Source organism: Octodon degus, unplaced genomic scaffold, assembly GCF_000260255.1.
Source record: "Octodon degus isolate 3935 unplaced genomic scaffold, OctDeg1.0 scaffold00108, whole genome shotgun sequence".
In the NCBI taxonomy this organism is placed as follows: Eukaryota; Metazoa; Chordata; class Mammalia; order Rodentia; family Octodontidae; genus Octodon; species Octodon degus.
In genome coordinates, this window is record NW_004524684.1 from 1,113,562 (window position 1) to 1,128,997 (window position 15,436).

A 15,436-nucleotide genomic window follows, 5' to 3' on the forward strand; every position below is an offset into this window, starting at 1 on the left:
TTATCCTCATAAATTAGTGTTCTAAATTTCTTTTCTTTTTATTTTTGCCGAATTGGGGATTGAACTCAGGCCCTTGTGCTTGCTAGGGAAGGGCTTATTCTATAGAGCCATCTCTCTGCCCCCCCTAAATTTCTTACTGAGAACCTAATTAAATAACTGATACATTTTAAAAAAAAAAAGAATTATCAATAGCAACCCAACTTGCAGAATGAATCAGACCCAATGAGCAAATAGTGAAGAGATGCTGTTGAGTGGACCATGCAGTGAGCTTTTTCAGGCTCCAAGCTGCCACCTGTTGAAGTGATTAGGACTGGAGTTTGGGTGGAAGAACATCACTGTGACAATCACCTAATCTGAGTGGAAGCCCATCTCCTCTACATACCCAGCTTAGGAATGTGGTTGCTCAGCTCCATGCTGTGACTCAGCTCGGAAGACACAGAGGAGAATGATTAACTCACTTGAAAATTTGAAAGCTTTCTTTCCAGTGATTAAGCCACAGCAAGACTGACTGAGCCAGACTAAAGATTTGGACTTGAAAGAAGCACAGTGTAGCATTTTTCCAAGAAGAGAGAACCGATGGCTTCAATACACGAATCCTGCAGCTCTGGAGCAAGTGTATGACAGCTTCATCTTCACAGGTGACTGTGTCGAAATGCGCCTGCGCACAGGAGCTTGGTGTGACTTCTGTGGCTCTAAGGAAGATATGAATTCTGACAGGCAAAGTCCTGACTTCAGTTCTCAGATTCACACTGATTGAGTATAAACCTTAGACCAGGCGTTGTGACTCATATTTTCCATAGATGAGAATTCTGTCAGGAGTGCATCACAAACTGTATAATCATTTTTATAAGTTAATTTAAAACCTCTGAGAAATTCACCTTCAAAGAATATTAAAGATTTTTAAAAGGCACTAAACAGAACCAGTCCAAGCAGCCAATGGCATTGTCTTTGCATGCTACTGAAGAGGGTTTTCATATAGTAAATTCTTGAATTTCCCTATAAAGATGGCCATCATTCAATAAAGTATTATTATAGTTTTTATGTTGAATTTTCTGTCCTCAAACTGTATTCATTATCAAGGGGAAAACAATGCTATCCTGATCTATGCAACATATAATTTCAGGGATATTTATAGTACCAGGGATAGAACTCAAGACCTTGCGCTTGCAAGGCAGGGACTTATCTACTGAGCTATATTACCAGCCCCTTTTATATTATTAAAACAGACTTCTTCATTCTTTGGAAGACAGCTACACAGTAGCAGCCAACCACTCAGTGTTTATGGAGAATACATCATGTTCTAAATGTGATACTTGTGAAGGGGAATCAAAACTAGCAGCGCTCCAGACAGTACTGCATACTTACAAAGCCTATTGAAACTCAGAGCTCAGATTCAAAATCCTTGAGTCCAGTCCTTTAGAACTAGATTTCCTTCTGCACCACCTTGGCTGTGACCTCTAGCTTGCTTATCTCCATGACAGAGACCCCACTACCTTCCTGACCAGTGGCCCCTTCCAATTTTTGACATCATTTTGTTGCTAGACGAGATAGATTTCCATGCACTATTAGTCACCATATAGGAATAAATCAAAATAGAGTAATATGCTGAATCATTTGAAAAAAATAGGCTCTGTCTGAGATCACAGGAAGGAGTGATCACTGCTGCTATTGTCAAAATGATGTTGATTTAAGGATAAATAAGCAATGTCTTTTAATTCATCTGAAAGTTTAAGGGTTCATCTTTATTATTATGGATGTTATATACAAATACCAATAATAGTTAAGGTTTTATTCTTATTGACAACTCAATATTGTATATATTTATTAAATATAACATGTTTTGATATACATATGTTTGCACACGTAACATATGTTTGCATATGTTATAGAATATGTTAGGTGAATGAACTATCCATCATCCTATATAATTACTTTTTGGGTGAGAACTTTTAAAATGTACTTACTGCCCTAGCAATTTTCATGTTTACCATGCATTATTCTTAACTACTATGGTAAGTGTGTGGTACATTTTATCTCTACAACTTCTTCCTCCTAATCAAAAACAACAATTGCAATCAAAAACTGCTTTCATGTCTTCTTCGCCCACAGGCCAAACCAGTGTGTGATTCCATAGCACGAGCTATGATAGCGCCTCTCCTGGAAATTCTCTCACCTACACACTTGCTGAAGCTTACAAGAGCTTAAAATAGGGCTGGCACAGAGCAGACAGGGATGCCTGCTGCTGGTGCCACCTGGGGCCAGCCTGAGGGCCCAAGACCCACCTAGTGGCTCAGGCCTTCCCACAGTGCTGGGAGGGAAAGGTCCTGCACCCCAAGGGATGTCTGTTTATACTCAGAGACAGGAGTACCCTGTCAGTAAGCCAGGGCAGTGCCTACAAGCTAGTCCTCATAACCAAGTTCATGGTAAACAGTCATTTACTGACTTCCTGTCATTCAGGCCCCTGTGTGCCTGAGCTGCTTCCTGATGGGCCAAAACCTCTGGTGTGGCTGAGCAAGTAAAGGGTACAGTGACCAGAAGGAGGAGGGCATTTTCTTCTGCGCGTTGCAGGGAATTGATCATGGTTCCAATCTCTCCTAATCTTGATCTATGTGTGAACCCAGGACCTCCACACTGAGCTACATCCTAGCCCACTTTTATCTTTCAATTTTGAAATGGAGTCTCACTGAGTCACTAAACTGCCCAGGCTGGGCCTGATCTTTAGATTCTCTGCCTCAGCCTCCTGGGACCATAAGCGTACACCACCATGTCTGGCTAATATATTTTTACAATTACTGTCCAGTTTACTTTTGTCAATCATTTTACCCTTGTAAACTGCTGAGTTTTCATTTTCCTCATGGTTTCTTTTTATCATTCATTGGGGAAGATGAAAATTAAGAAATGCCAAATAAAGGGAAGAACTCCCCATAACTTTCTGCCTTTTTACAGCCCTAGAAATATTATCAATTATTAAATCTTATTTTCCCCAATTAGAAGAGCAAATTTTGCAAGGCTCAGAAAGGTTAAGTGACTTGCTGAGGTTTCAGGGGTAACAAATGGTAGAAATAAAATTTTTAAAGAATATGTTTTTCTCTTATATCCACTACAGCCCCTAAAGTGTTTGTCAGCTAGTCTCAACTCCAGATTTTTTTTCCCCACTCCATTCACTTGGCTGATAAGAACTCTTAATTACATGAGTCATGTTTCTTTTTTCTTTGTGGTACCAGGGATCAAACTTGGAACCTTGAGCTTGCCAGGCAGGCACTGAGCTGCCTCCTAGGTCCCATAAGCCGTATTTCATTAGAAGTAACTTCCAAAAAGTGCTATAGTGTCAGCTGAAATTTGAATATTACTAAGCTTTTTTTTTTTTTTTTGGAACTGGGGATTGAACTCAGGCCCTTGCACTTGCCAGGGAAGCGCTTACTCTACTGAGCCATCTCCCTGGCCCCATACCAAGCTATTAAGCTAGTATGTGAAGATGTTTTGCTGTAAGGAGGTTTGGGATGTAATGTTTTCTTATTTGATTTTTGGCAACAAGAGCAACAGCTATATTTCTGGGACTGAAACGTACTAAGTAAACTGGGGTCAGTTTGATGGCTCTAGATGTGTATAACATTCAGTGAGGACCAAGGAAAAGAGGAAAACCTCCGACCTTGGGCTTTCTTGCAGGCATTCTGCAAAAGCTCCCCGATCTTGGAGCATCTGGATGTCTCCTACTGTCCCCAGCTGTCCGAGGAGATCATTAAAGCGCTGGCCATTTACTGCAGGGGCCTCACTTCTCTCAGCATCGCAGGCTGTCCTCAGGTAGGTTCGGAGGAGCCCAGCTCACCCCTGCCAGAGGTGGCAGGCAAAGCCAGATGCGCCACAGAACTCATTTTCTTGACCATGTCTGAGAAATTCATTAGATTTCTTTCCTATCCCCAAACTAGAAACAGCTTTAGGATTTCATTTGTGTCAAAGTAGCGTTTTCACAAGGTTAAAAACATAATTTTCATACACATGTAAGTATTTGTCAAAATTTTACTTATTCATTAATAAATGAACCAACAAAACAATAAAGCCAAAGCCTACGGCGTTGGGATGAACTTGGTATTTCTAGGAATTGAAGAAAGAATGTTGGCTGTTAGAATATGATTGCTGGCTAGATCTAAATTTGGTGAATGCAATTGCAATCTTGGGATTCTTATTCTATCTGAAAGAAATAGTCTGCATCTCTCCTGCACACAAGCGCACAATGCTAACATATCACTTCACCAAGTCTGGGAGTCTGGGCCTTAATCAGTAGAAAATAGTATGCCACCCCAAGGCAGAATTCCCTCTAGGTTTTCTCAGGTAGTTCTTGAAAACAATGTTCTGGAATATTTAGAGGTCATACCACCATCTTTTGTGTAATTTTAGAGCATTTGATCATTCTTCTTTTTGTTTTCGTTGCTACTAGTGAACTTATATTTGTTATTTTTATTTTTTATTACTGCATGTTTGAAGTGCATAATGATTACATCCTTTGTGGGGAGTTGGTCCATGCATGTAGCGCACTGTCATTCACTTTTTATCCCCTTCCCTTTCCTTCTCTATACCTCCCTCCATCTCCTGTTCTTTTTTGTTGTTGTTGTTAAAAAGAGCTACAACGATTTTTCTGTTCTGCTCTTTCTTTATATTTTGGGTTTTACTTGTAATAGAAACCATGCAATATTTAAGCTTCTGTGTGTGATTTACTTCACTTAACTTTATGGTCTCAAAGTACATGCATTTTTCTACAAATAACTCAAGTTTATTCTCTTCATGGAAGAGTAGTATTCTATTGTATAAATAAACTGAGAAATAAATTAGGAAAATAATGCCACTAGGAATTGATCTAATCAAGAGATTAAAGACCTGTGTGATGAAAATGACATCACTGGGCTGGAGAGATAGCTCAGTGGTCTAAGTGCCTGCCTGGCAAACACAAGGACCTGAGTTTGATCCCTGGTACTGCATGCTGTGCCAGCCCTGAGACCCCAGGCAGGCAGTGCCAGGACTAAAATAAGGTGTGGTGGCACACACCTGTAATCCCAGTGCTGGAGAGGCTGAGATAGGAGGATCACTATGAGTCTAAACTGCATGGTGAGACTTTGTGCCAAATATATAGATTAAATTAAAAAAGAAAAAAATGACATCATTTAGAAAAAGGAAAATAAAGACATTAGGAAATGCAAAGATATTCCATGTTCCTAGATAGGTAAAACCAATCTTGTCCAAATAGCCATATTTCCAAAACTGATACAGATTTAATGCAATCCCAATAAAAATGCAACATATTTCTTGTACAACTAGAGAAAAAATTTTAAAATTCAAAAAAAAATCTAAAATTCATGCGGAACCAGAAGAGACCCAGAATAGCAACAGCAATCCTGATTTATCTTGTCTTCTATGTATAGAGAAAATACTTGTAAAAATTTTGATTACATATAAAAGATTAAAGTAAAAAGTAAAAACCCATTGTAATAGTACCACCCAAATGTAACTATTCTTCTAGGATTTTTTTCTATGTACAAAAAGGTTAGAAATGTTTACAGGTTTGCCTTTTTGTCTTTGTCTTAGTTACTCTTCTCTTATTGCTGGGACAAATACCTGACACCCAAAATGAAGGAAGGAAAGGTTTATTTAGCTCACAGTTACTGGAGGTTCCAGGCCATATTCAGCGGGCTCCAGGGCAGAGCAGCACATGACAGAGGGCAGCACTTCACAGCAGCGGCAAAGAGCAGAGAGCAAAATGGAGGAGAAGCAGCAACAATGGCTGCCGAGGAGGCTACAGAGAGGGAATCTGCCTCCCTGTCTCTCTTATGTTGCACTCAGGCACGTGCCCCAGGCTGGGTGTAGTACTCACACCCATAATCCCAGCAGCACTCACAGCCATAATCCCAGTGGATCATGAATTAATCACAAGCCCTAGAAGACTGCCCCATGATGCTTTGGGGGGACACCTAGACACAAACCATAACAGCCTTATAAAAAGAAAAGACTAGGATCATACTTTCTAATATAAATTGTATCTTACTTTATTTTCCTTTGACATAATATGGATCTATCTCCACACCAAGAAGTAGATTTTGGGTTCTAGACTAATACAGCCAATTGACTCTATTTTTTTTTATGAGAATATATTTATTGAGGGAGAGAAAGCTCCTGTCCAAGAGAGGGACGGGGGGTGGGGGCGAGCGGGTGGTTCCTGTCCAATTGACTCTACACATATAATTTTGTTCCTTTGAACCCTATCAAAATTGCATATAAGAGTGAGGACCTATGCAGACCAGAAAAACAGGATAAGAAAAGAGAACTACCAACCTTTTTGAAGCTTAAAAGTAGTTGGTAAAATTTAGCAGACTGGAGATGGCTTTAAATCCTAAGCTGTTGAGAAAGCTGAACAAAATATCTGCTCCTTACAACCATCTCTACACTGGGTAGCACCTTGGAATCCCTGGAACTGGGCTAGGTAGGAGCTAAAGGAGGGAGGGCTGAGTTAAAAGTTATTGAGGAGCACAAGAACCCTCAGGCACCATGATTAATTGTGAGTGCAGCCCAGAAGCAAAAGGGGGAACATAGTGATTGGGCTCTAGGTGCAGGTGCTCAGGGGCTAGAACTTGGCAGCCAGATCTTTCCCTGTAAGAGGAGATTAGAAAAAAGCCTCTTCTCTGGAGGTGCCGGCTGAAGATGAAAGCCCTGCCAAGAGGACTTCCCACAGACCCCTGTCCCAGACCATCCCTTGCTGAAGTGTGCAGCAGAAAAGCTTCCAGCAGTTTCTAGCCCATTATTAGTCATGCACAGATAATCTGGGATTACCACACCAAGAAGAAAAATCACAACATACCAACAGGAAAAAATCTTAAATTTTGACAAAATATTCAGAAAAATGAAAAATTTATAATCTTAAAAAGAAAAAACTAAACCAGGAAGTGCTCCATTGTTAACGATCTTGTTCTCTTCTGTTGCACACCCAACCAGGCTGTTGTTCATATAGTGTCAGTCGAACGCAAGGCTCCCTGCAGCCCAGGCAGGCTGCGCGCCGAGTCCTGTGTTGTTCCTATGGTGAGCACATTCAGAGTGTGAGGCTGGCAGCTCCTGCACCCTCACAGCCACTTCTGAACTCCCCCTCCAAATTGGAGGCAGTCCAGGAAAGATGTGGTGAGCCAGCACGTTTGCAGCAAAGTTCTTCAGTAATACACTGTGTAGAACTAGGGATGCCAGATGCACCACCAGGACCATCTGGTTCTAGAAGAGAGCTGGGTTCACCCTCAGAATCCTCATGTAAGGCTACACAATGGCTTTATCTTCTGAATTGTTCTAGTTAAATTGTGGATAAAATTAATGCTAGGATTTTCAGTGGCAGCAGTGGTGGTGCAGTAGAGAAGCAGAAATAAGGGGGAGAGGAAGCCTTTATAAAGTCTGAAGACAAGGAGAGGAGTGAAGACAGGGAGATGGGACAGTCCTCTGATCTGTGACAGGGAGGATGAGATTTTATGGACTCTTGCTAGGGGCAGAGTTTGAGGGGCAGGTTCAGTGACACACAAGGAGCTGATTGGAGGCTCCCTTGTATGCGCCTGAGAGGTAAAAGGAAGTTGTATCCAGCATTGGAATGGGAAAGTAGGAAGTAGTTATTGAAAAGATAAGTTTTAATTGGAGATTCAGCCATGTCGAATCAGGGCCATGATAATTTAGTAATTTGTACTTGGGCGGGAACCTATCATTCCCATCTTTTAGTTGCTATGAAGGGGCAATGAATCTCTTAGACTGCTTCCAGATGAAAGGGGGCATCATCTTGGGAGTGAGGAGGTTGCTAGGATGATGATTCATGCCGATAGAGAAGCTAGTGTCAGGTATTTCAGCCAAGAGGAGAGGTTTATTGTTAGTGAAGGCTTGCATTCAAGACTGAAGAAATCTGGTGTGGCACCTGAAAGTCATCCTAGGATTTTTGAACCCTTAGTTAGGTGGAGACATATAGGTAACAGTGTTATGGGTCACTCAGGATAGGAACCAGATCAGCCAGATTGGAATTTGGAAAGCCATTTATTACTGAGCTCAGGGCCCCTGATCAGCTCTCACACAGGAGAGGACCGGAAGGCAGCTAGCCCAGGAAGCAGGGGTGATTTAAAACATGGAACCACATTCTGTTTGGTAAACAAAATCATTGACACAAAACAATGCTTTCAGGGTCATTGTGACCACTACCCAAACTAAGTTTCCTGGGGCTTTGTTTTAGCTTCTGGTTATCTTGCACCTGAGTACCTGCAGGCAACCTTGCATAGCCTGAGGTTACAAGAAGTTAAATCCCATTTAGTTTTCTCATGAAGTCATCTCTGTAATCTAACTTTGTTTACAGGGATTGGTTAGGTAGGAATTTTATCTAGCAAACAGCAAGCAAGAGCCACTATTTACTAAACAATTTAGAACAGTGGTAAGTATACATTTTTACACAACAGAGAACACAAGATTTACACTTATAGTCTAAAATGTGAGTTGACCCATTACAACAGGAGTTGTGAATACCACTCAGGTGACAAGGACCCAGGATTAGGAAAAGCCATATTGTTGGGTGGAGTGGAGTTGCCTGGGTACCATTGGGCTCAGGTGATGTGGAACCAGGAAGGAGGTGGGTGACTTTTATCACTGTTGCTGTTGAAGTGTCATCCAGGTGGGGACCTGTCCATCTAATCCTATATTTGAGATAGGTTAAATCTCCAGGAAACGCAGATGGTGCCAATTGAGTGGTATCTATTGGTTGTGGGAAGCAGGTGTCTGCATGTTGTCACAGCAGGTACCTGAGGAGGATAAAACAAGAAAACAGTCAGTGACAGGAGGAAGGTTATCAGGAGTGGGGAAGTTGTGAACCAGAAAAGGTCTCCTCCCCCATACATGAGCTCAAATGGACTTAGGAAGGTGGGTGCCTAGGAAGTGCCTGAGTCTAGTTAGAGCCAAAGGAGAGAGCCGAGGCCAAGGCAGATGGAGCTCCAGGATAAATTTGGTGAGGTGGACCTTTAAAAGCCCATTTGCCTATATTCCTTGTTGGCATTTAGGGGATATTGCATGTTGAGGAACACGGGAAGGCTGAGGGATCCCTGAAGTAAACTATTGTAGGGATAGCATGGGTGGCACGAGTAGGACTGGAAGTGTCACAGAGTATGTGGTTGATAAGAGAAGAGGGAAGGTGGAGGGAAGAGCTGGCTGTGCATTGAGGTTAGGAATATAGGATGAGCACTGTGGGGAGAGAGGTGAAAGAGAAGTGGAGCTTTTGGAGGAGATTTCTCCCCATGTGAGGTGTGGGGCAGGTTGGGATCACAAGGAAATAATGAGTTAAAAACAGTGTCTAGATTCAGCAGAGAATGACCCTGTCTGAAGGAGTTGTATAGGTTAGTTATCAATACCCACTATGGAGACTGTAGGTCTAATAAAGCAACCTGAAAACTCAGGAAGAACATCACATGTGGCCCTTGTGTCAAGAATGTCCTATCTGAGATGTCTAGTGAGACATGGGACTCTGACAAAGATACCTTGACTGGGGCCATAGACCCCACACCCATCATTCCTCTTCAGTGGCAAGACCAAGCAGGTCAACTATTGATGGATCTCGCTGCAGTGAGTTCTCCTGTAAGGGTAGGGCATTGGATGACTTACCCTCTCTCTGGTGGACAGGGCAGTTGTATTTCCAGTAGTCCTTGAGCTTGTAGATGGGAACAGGTCCCAGTGATGGCTACAGGTTGGGGCAGGCTCTTGTCCAGTGTCCTTCTTCACCACACTTGAAACCATCCAGGAGGGACTCAGGTGGTAACATTATCTAGGCTCAGCATTACCAAGGTCCTGTTTTAATGGGAGTTCCAAGTGTCGCAGCCAAAATCTGGCATTTGTGTACAGTTAATTTTTGTCTCTATTATTGAAGACACAAAAAGCAAGATTAAGTAAGTCTCCCTGTATGGGTTGAGGGTTGAGATCTGTCTTTTTAAGTGTGCCATGAATGTCAGGAGTAGATCAGGATATAAAACAGGACTTAATAACAGTTGTTCCTTCAGGAGACTCTAGGTCTATATTAGTATAGTTGGGAACAATATACTTAATTATTAAAATTTTATCTGAATATATAAGGTATAAGTAGAGAGGTGTTGTTTCATGGATGTTCTACTAGTTAAATCACTATAGAATGTTAACAGACTGTTGTTATATAATTTTACAGAGAACATTTAACATCAATAGTCATACATAGCAGCATAGCAAAACAGTCATGATGGAATCTCCATTTTAGCTAAGCATCTCTAAATGTACACAGCGCATATAGCACATAAGTTTTCGTTAGAAAATTATAATTCGACTGATTACTTCATGTTGGCTTGACATGAACCTCTTATTACAAATATCTGGAGCATAAAAGGCATGTTCAAATCTGAAAGAAAATTTACATTGTAGACTACTGTTCAGTTGGAAGGCATGAATACATTTAATATCTTTTATGAGAAAACCTTATTTCAATTTTTTGAAAAACTTTATTTTTTAACCAATGACCAAATTATTGGGGGAGTCTTCCAAGAGACTATGGAGATTATTGGGGGGCTCCTTATTAATGAGCAAAGGTTGGCTACCCCTCTGTCTACCAATTGGAGTCCTGTCCAATAATCTCTTCTCATTTTAATGGTTTTTGTCTAATTATAAACCAATTTTGATATCACTTAGACCAGCTGGAAACTCAGGAAAAAAGCAAACTTCTAAGTACTCAAATACAGTTTTGACCAAATTACATTATAATAACCTTTTTAAGTTTGTAATTATAAAAAGACTAGTCAGAACTTTTGTAGGTCAATTAATAAAAAACTCTTATAAGAATTTGAAAAACATACAACCTCTTATTTATAATTACAATATATTGCAGGAGAGGCCACAAGATGGTGGTGGCCCATCATGTGATAAGGCACTAAAAGGTGGCATTCTGACATCACAAGAGGAGTAACTATAAGTTGGTGGCAGATGGCCACATGGCCTGGAAGATGGTGGTGACCCATCATGTGGCTGGCACTGCAAGTCGGTGCTCTGATATCACAGGAAGGGTGACCACATAGTGGGGGAGGATGGCCACAGGTGCTCAAGAGAGAGGTGGCTCGTCATGGGAGAGGGTGCCACAAATTCGTGCTCTGATGTCACAGGAAGAATGACCTTACAGTGGGAATGGATGGCCACATGGTACGTAAGATGGTGGTGGCTTGTCATGTGACTGGGCACTGCAAGCTGGCACTCTGACATCACAGGAGGATCTACCCTATGGTGGTGGTAGATGACCACATGGCACACAAGATGGTGGTGGCCACATGGTGTGCAAGATGGTGGCAGCTGGCCACATGGTGAACAGTCACAGGCCACCGGCTCAGCTGGGGGGATTCACTTGGGAGTAGGTATGGAATTCAGGAGGAAAAAAGTTGGAAGGAGGGGATGCAGGCACTTGAGACTCTGATATGGGCAAGGAAAGAGAGGCAGCAAAATCTACAGGAGAACTGCAGGCAGAAGCAGAAGGCAGAGATGATGCTAAGAGGATGCAGTAAATAAAGAGCAAAGACACCGTCAGAGAAGGCTGACAAGACAGAGTCCTGGCAGAGGGGGTGGGAGGGTAGTACTGGTAGCTAAGGCAGGGGGCTAGCAGAGGGAGAAAGGTGGGAGGGATGTTTTCAGAGTCACCCAAGACTTTTAAAGGATTTTTGGCCATTTGTCCTTACAATAACAGAAAATTTTTAAAAATTAGTTGTTTGGGTTAGAGATATCCTCAAAATCCAAGAGTGCTGAGGTTCTTTAGGAGACCTCCTAGCAGTGTGTGCTTTGGAGGATGGAAAGAGTATTTCCCATGTGGTCAAATTAAAGTGGGCCAAAGATCAGGGCAAAAAAAGCCTGACATCACTTTGTAACCTGGAGTGAGTGGAAAAGAGGGGTCAACACCTACTTTAGCAGTTGTCACTAGAAAAAGTGGGGGTCCAGGGTCCAGATGGATGGAGAAGACAGGAGCTCCCAATGTGAGTTCATGATTTTTGAGAAGAGACAAGAGGAAAGAAAAATGAGAAAGACCCCCTCACCATAGTTTTGGGGCTCACCAGCGAGGATAAAGATTCGCTGGTGTTGAATGTGAGCTAGCAATAGCAGGTGGCAGAGGCAGAAGCAGAATGTGCCTTGGTGAGGGAGCTCAAAACATGGGCAGGGGATACTATGCTATTCACTGATCCGAGTCATGGCACCAAAAATGTTCAAGTTTCATTGGTGGCATTGGTGGCAGCAGTGGCGGTGGTACAGCAGAGAAGCAGAAATAAGGGTGAGAGGAAACCTTTGTTAACTGTGAATACATGGAGAGGACCAAGGGCAGAGAGATGGGAAGATCTTCTGACCTGAGCCAGGGAGGATGAGACTTTGTGGACTTCTGTTGGGGGAGTAGTTTGAGGGGCAGCTTCAGGGACACATAGGAGCTGAGTGGAGGCTCCGTAGTGTGTGCCTGAAAGGTAGAAGGAAGGTGTATCTAGGGCTGGTGTGGGGAAGGAGGAGAAAGTGGTCATGGAGAAGATAAGCTGTTGTTTTAGGAATTCAGCCATGTTGAATCAGGGCCATGATAATTTAGCAGTTTGTACTCAGGCTGGAACCTATCAATGAGCACCCTAATTCAGACAATGTGGTGACCACTGTTTGGGCCAACCTGAATATTCCTCAGCTCATTTTACCTCCAGTGACCCAACCTAATTGAATCTACTTCTTTCACTTTTGGTGAGCCACAAACAACCTAGTCCATGCAATGGGCCTACTTTAAAGGCCTTATCCTAACAGTCATCTTTGATCCTCATGCCCTTTATTTCAGGTAGGAGTTAATTTATAAGGGAGAATAAGGATTCAGAGAAAGAAATTAAACTGAATCTCTGAATAATAATTGTAAACTATTTTTGCATTGCACTAATGAGAAAAAGCTATAGTAGACCTGAACTTTGGAACAGTGTTTCTGTCAGGAAGGTGTAGGTGACAGGAAGTGGCCCCTTGCTTGGGTTTTATAGCCTAGTGGCAAAATGACCTGCTGTGCTAAAGCCTCGGGAAATGCTATGTCCAGATATGCCTTAATTTCTTTCTTCTCTACTGAGACAAAACACTTGACACCCAAGTTAAAGGGGAAAAGGTATTTGGTTCATAGTTTGTGGAGGTTTTGATGTAGGCAGCTGAGTTAGATAGAAATACTATAGACAGTCAGACAGGGCCAGGCTCTTGAAGGAGCCAATGTGGAAGACAAGACACCTTGTAACTGTGGGAGAGACACGCTTCTCTGCTATAGGCTGGACCGCAAGACAAAAGATTAAACAAATGTACCCACATGCCTCCCTAGGGATGAACATCAGGGATTGATATTCTAACTAGGTATCACTCACCTTGTAAAAGCCAGGGAGAGCCCTAACCCAACCCCTACAGGAAGAGCCCCTATTCTATGTTTATGTCCTCTTGCTGTGTGACTGGCTTCCCCATTTGATTCTGATTTAATCAATTTTACCTGAGCAATTATACTTGTGATCTTATTGTTGACCATGGTTTTGTCCTACCTCATGCCCATCTTGCAAGTTCCAATGTTTCCCACCTTGGACCCTCCTTACCTTGTGGATTTGCTCTATAAAAATCCCTAGAAAAGGCAGGTTCCTTGGCAACCCACTCAAGTCCCCTTCTGATCCTCTCTTGGACTGAAGCTTTCTTTCCTTCAATAAATTAATTATGCTTTTAACCCATTGTTCCTAAAATTCATGCTTTGATTTTGGAGAACGCACACTAGTCCCAGATATCTTTCAGGTTGGGAGTTTTTTCCCATATATCAGTTTCAGCCCATGATCTCCTAGCTCCAAGGCAGGGTGGCACATGGCAGAGGGGCAACAGCTCAAGACAGCAGAAGACAGCAAAGGTAACAAGTGGGCAGAGACCGCCTCTTTCTGTCCCTTATATTCTATGCAGCCTATTAGGATTAGGACAGTGCCAATCCAACCAGTAGACTGATCCAGCATTCACCCACCCTTAATCCCAGCATAGCACTATATGAATCAGTCACACTCTAGATTTATCAACCTTGAAGAAAACCCTAGGACCACAGATGCTGGGGGAACATCTAGACAGCAACCATCACACAAGTTCAGACCCGGGCAGAGCCCTGTTGTCCTAGCCAGTGCCACCACCCTATTGCAGACTGCTGGGCTCCCAGTACATTCTAGTTCTCTAGTTGAGAACAACAAGCCAGAAAATAAAGAGAACTGGGTTAGTCCAAGACCCCTCAGGCAACATCCTGCAGAAGGGACACGTCCGAGGTGACAGCCAGCTCACAAAGCCCCGCTGCTCTCCCCAAGGCTCTGGACTAGATGCAGCATAGACCAGGGTGCACACTTTCTTTCATACCAATCCAGAGAGACATTCTACTGGAAAAGCCTGTTACCAGCAGTATGCCAAGGCTCTGAGGACACTGGTTGATGGGAGTTAACACTCTTGGTTTGTTTTACATTTTTTATAGATGTTGAGAGTAGAAGGATACAGGGAGGGCCCTTGGCAAATGGTTCAACACTTAGTGAAGTATCTTCAGTCCAGCTCCACATATATGTAGCATGAAGGAGGGAAAAGATATTTGCTGGTTCGGGGATTCCCAGGACAATCCTACCCTTTGAGTCTTGATTTTCTTACTACAGCTGGCTACTATATTTGGAAATTCAAGCTCTAGATATTTCAAATCTAACCATGAAGAAAATCACTACAGGTTTCAAAATGATTGTAAGGAAAGGAAAAGACCAATGGGTCACACTTTACCATGTACCATGAAGAGTAAGGCTCTGGGCATGTGGTTTTGGCTGGTGTGTCCTTACTCACTGCTGAGTGACCAGCATCCTAGCACTCAGTGGCTTAAAAGTCCCCTTGTATTTGCTCACAGTTGTGTGGGAAGCATCTGGGACTGGGTCCAGCAGGGTGGTTCATATTTTGGTGGCTGTGTCCAGGGTCATCCTTGTCCTGCAAGCCACCTGTGGGCTACACCTAGAATAACTGGCTAGAGCCCCAGCTAAGGTGGATTCCTTTTTTACTGGACAAAGTGACCAAGTTGCATCCTTCATTGAGTGGGCCAAGCCTCTTCACAGTCCAGGAAGGCAAAGAGGAAGGATGGGGAGGGGATGACAGTGGTGATGTTTAGCAGGGGGCAATGTCTGTAAAACTTCTCTGAGGGCCCGGGAAATGGCTCAGTAGGATAAGCGCTTGACTGGCAAATGCAAAGATCTGAGTTCAATCCCTGGTTCCAAAAAAAAAAAATTTCTCTGGAACTTAAGCAACACTGCAGAATATTAAAGGTAGCTATGTTAAGGTGATGAATTTGTTTTTCCTGTGTTATTTTCGGTAATTTTATTTGGTAATATGTTTATATTATTTCTCAAACATGAAATAATTTTATTTA

General features: G+C 42.5%; 2 protein-coding genes across 3 annotated transcripts in view; one reads left to right on the forward strand and one right to left on the reverse strand.

The window, feature by feature from the left end:
- Window positions 1-15,436, forward strand: part of Fbxl13 (F-box and leucine rich repeat protein 13) — a 265,793-nt gene that overhangs the window by 242,954 nt on the left and 7,403 nt on the right. For both annotated transcript variants that reach the window (XM_012516486.2, XM_023724307.1), the window contains one exon: window positions 3,667-3,801. In XM_012516486.2, coding sequence (XP_012371940.1) covers window positions 3,667-3,801 — 135 coding nt within the window. The remainder of the gene's footprint in view (window positions 1-3,666; window positions 3,802-15,436) is intronic.
- Fam185a (family with sequence similarity 185 member A) overlaps window positions 9,841-15,436 on the reverse strand; it is a 56,027-nt gene continuing 50,431 nt past the window's right edge. Inside the window, exon 9 of the mRNA XM_023724309.1 lies at window positions 9,841-9,895. The gene's annotated coding sequence lies outside the window, so the exon portion shown is untranslated. The remainder of the gene's footprint in view (window positions 9,896-15,436) is intronic.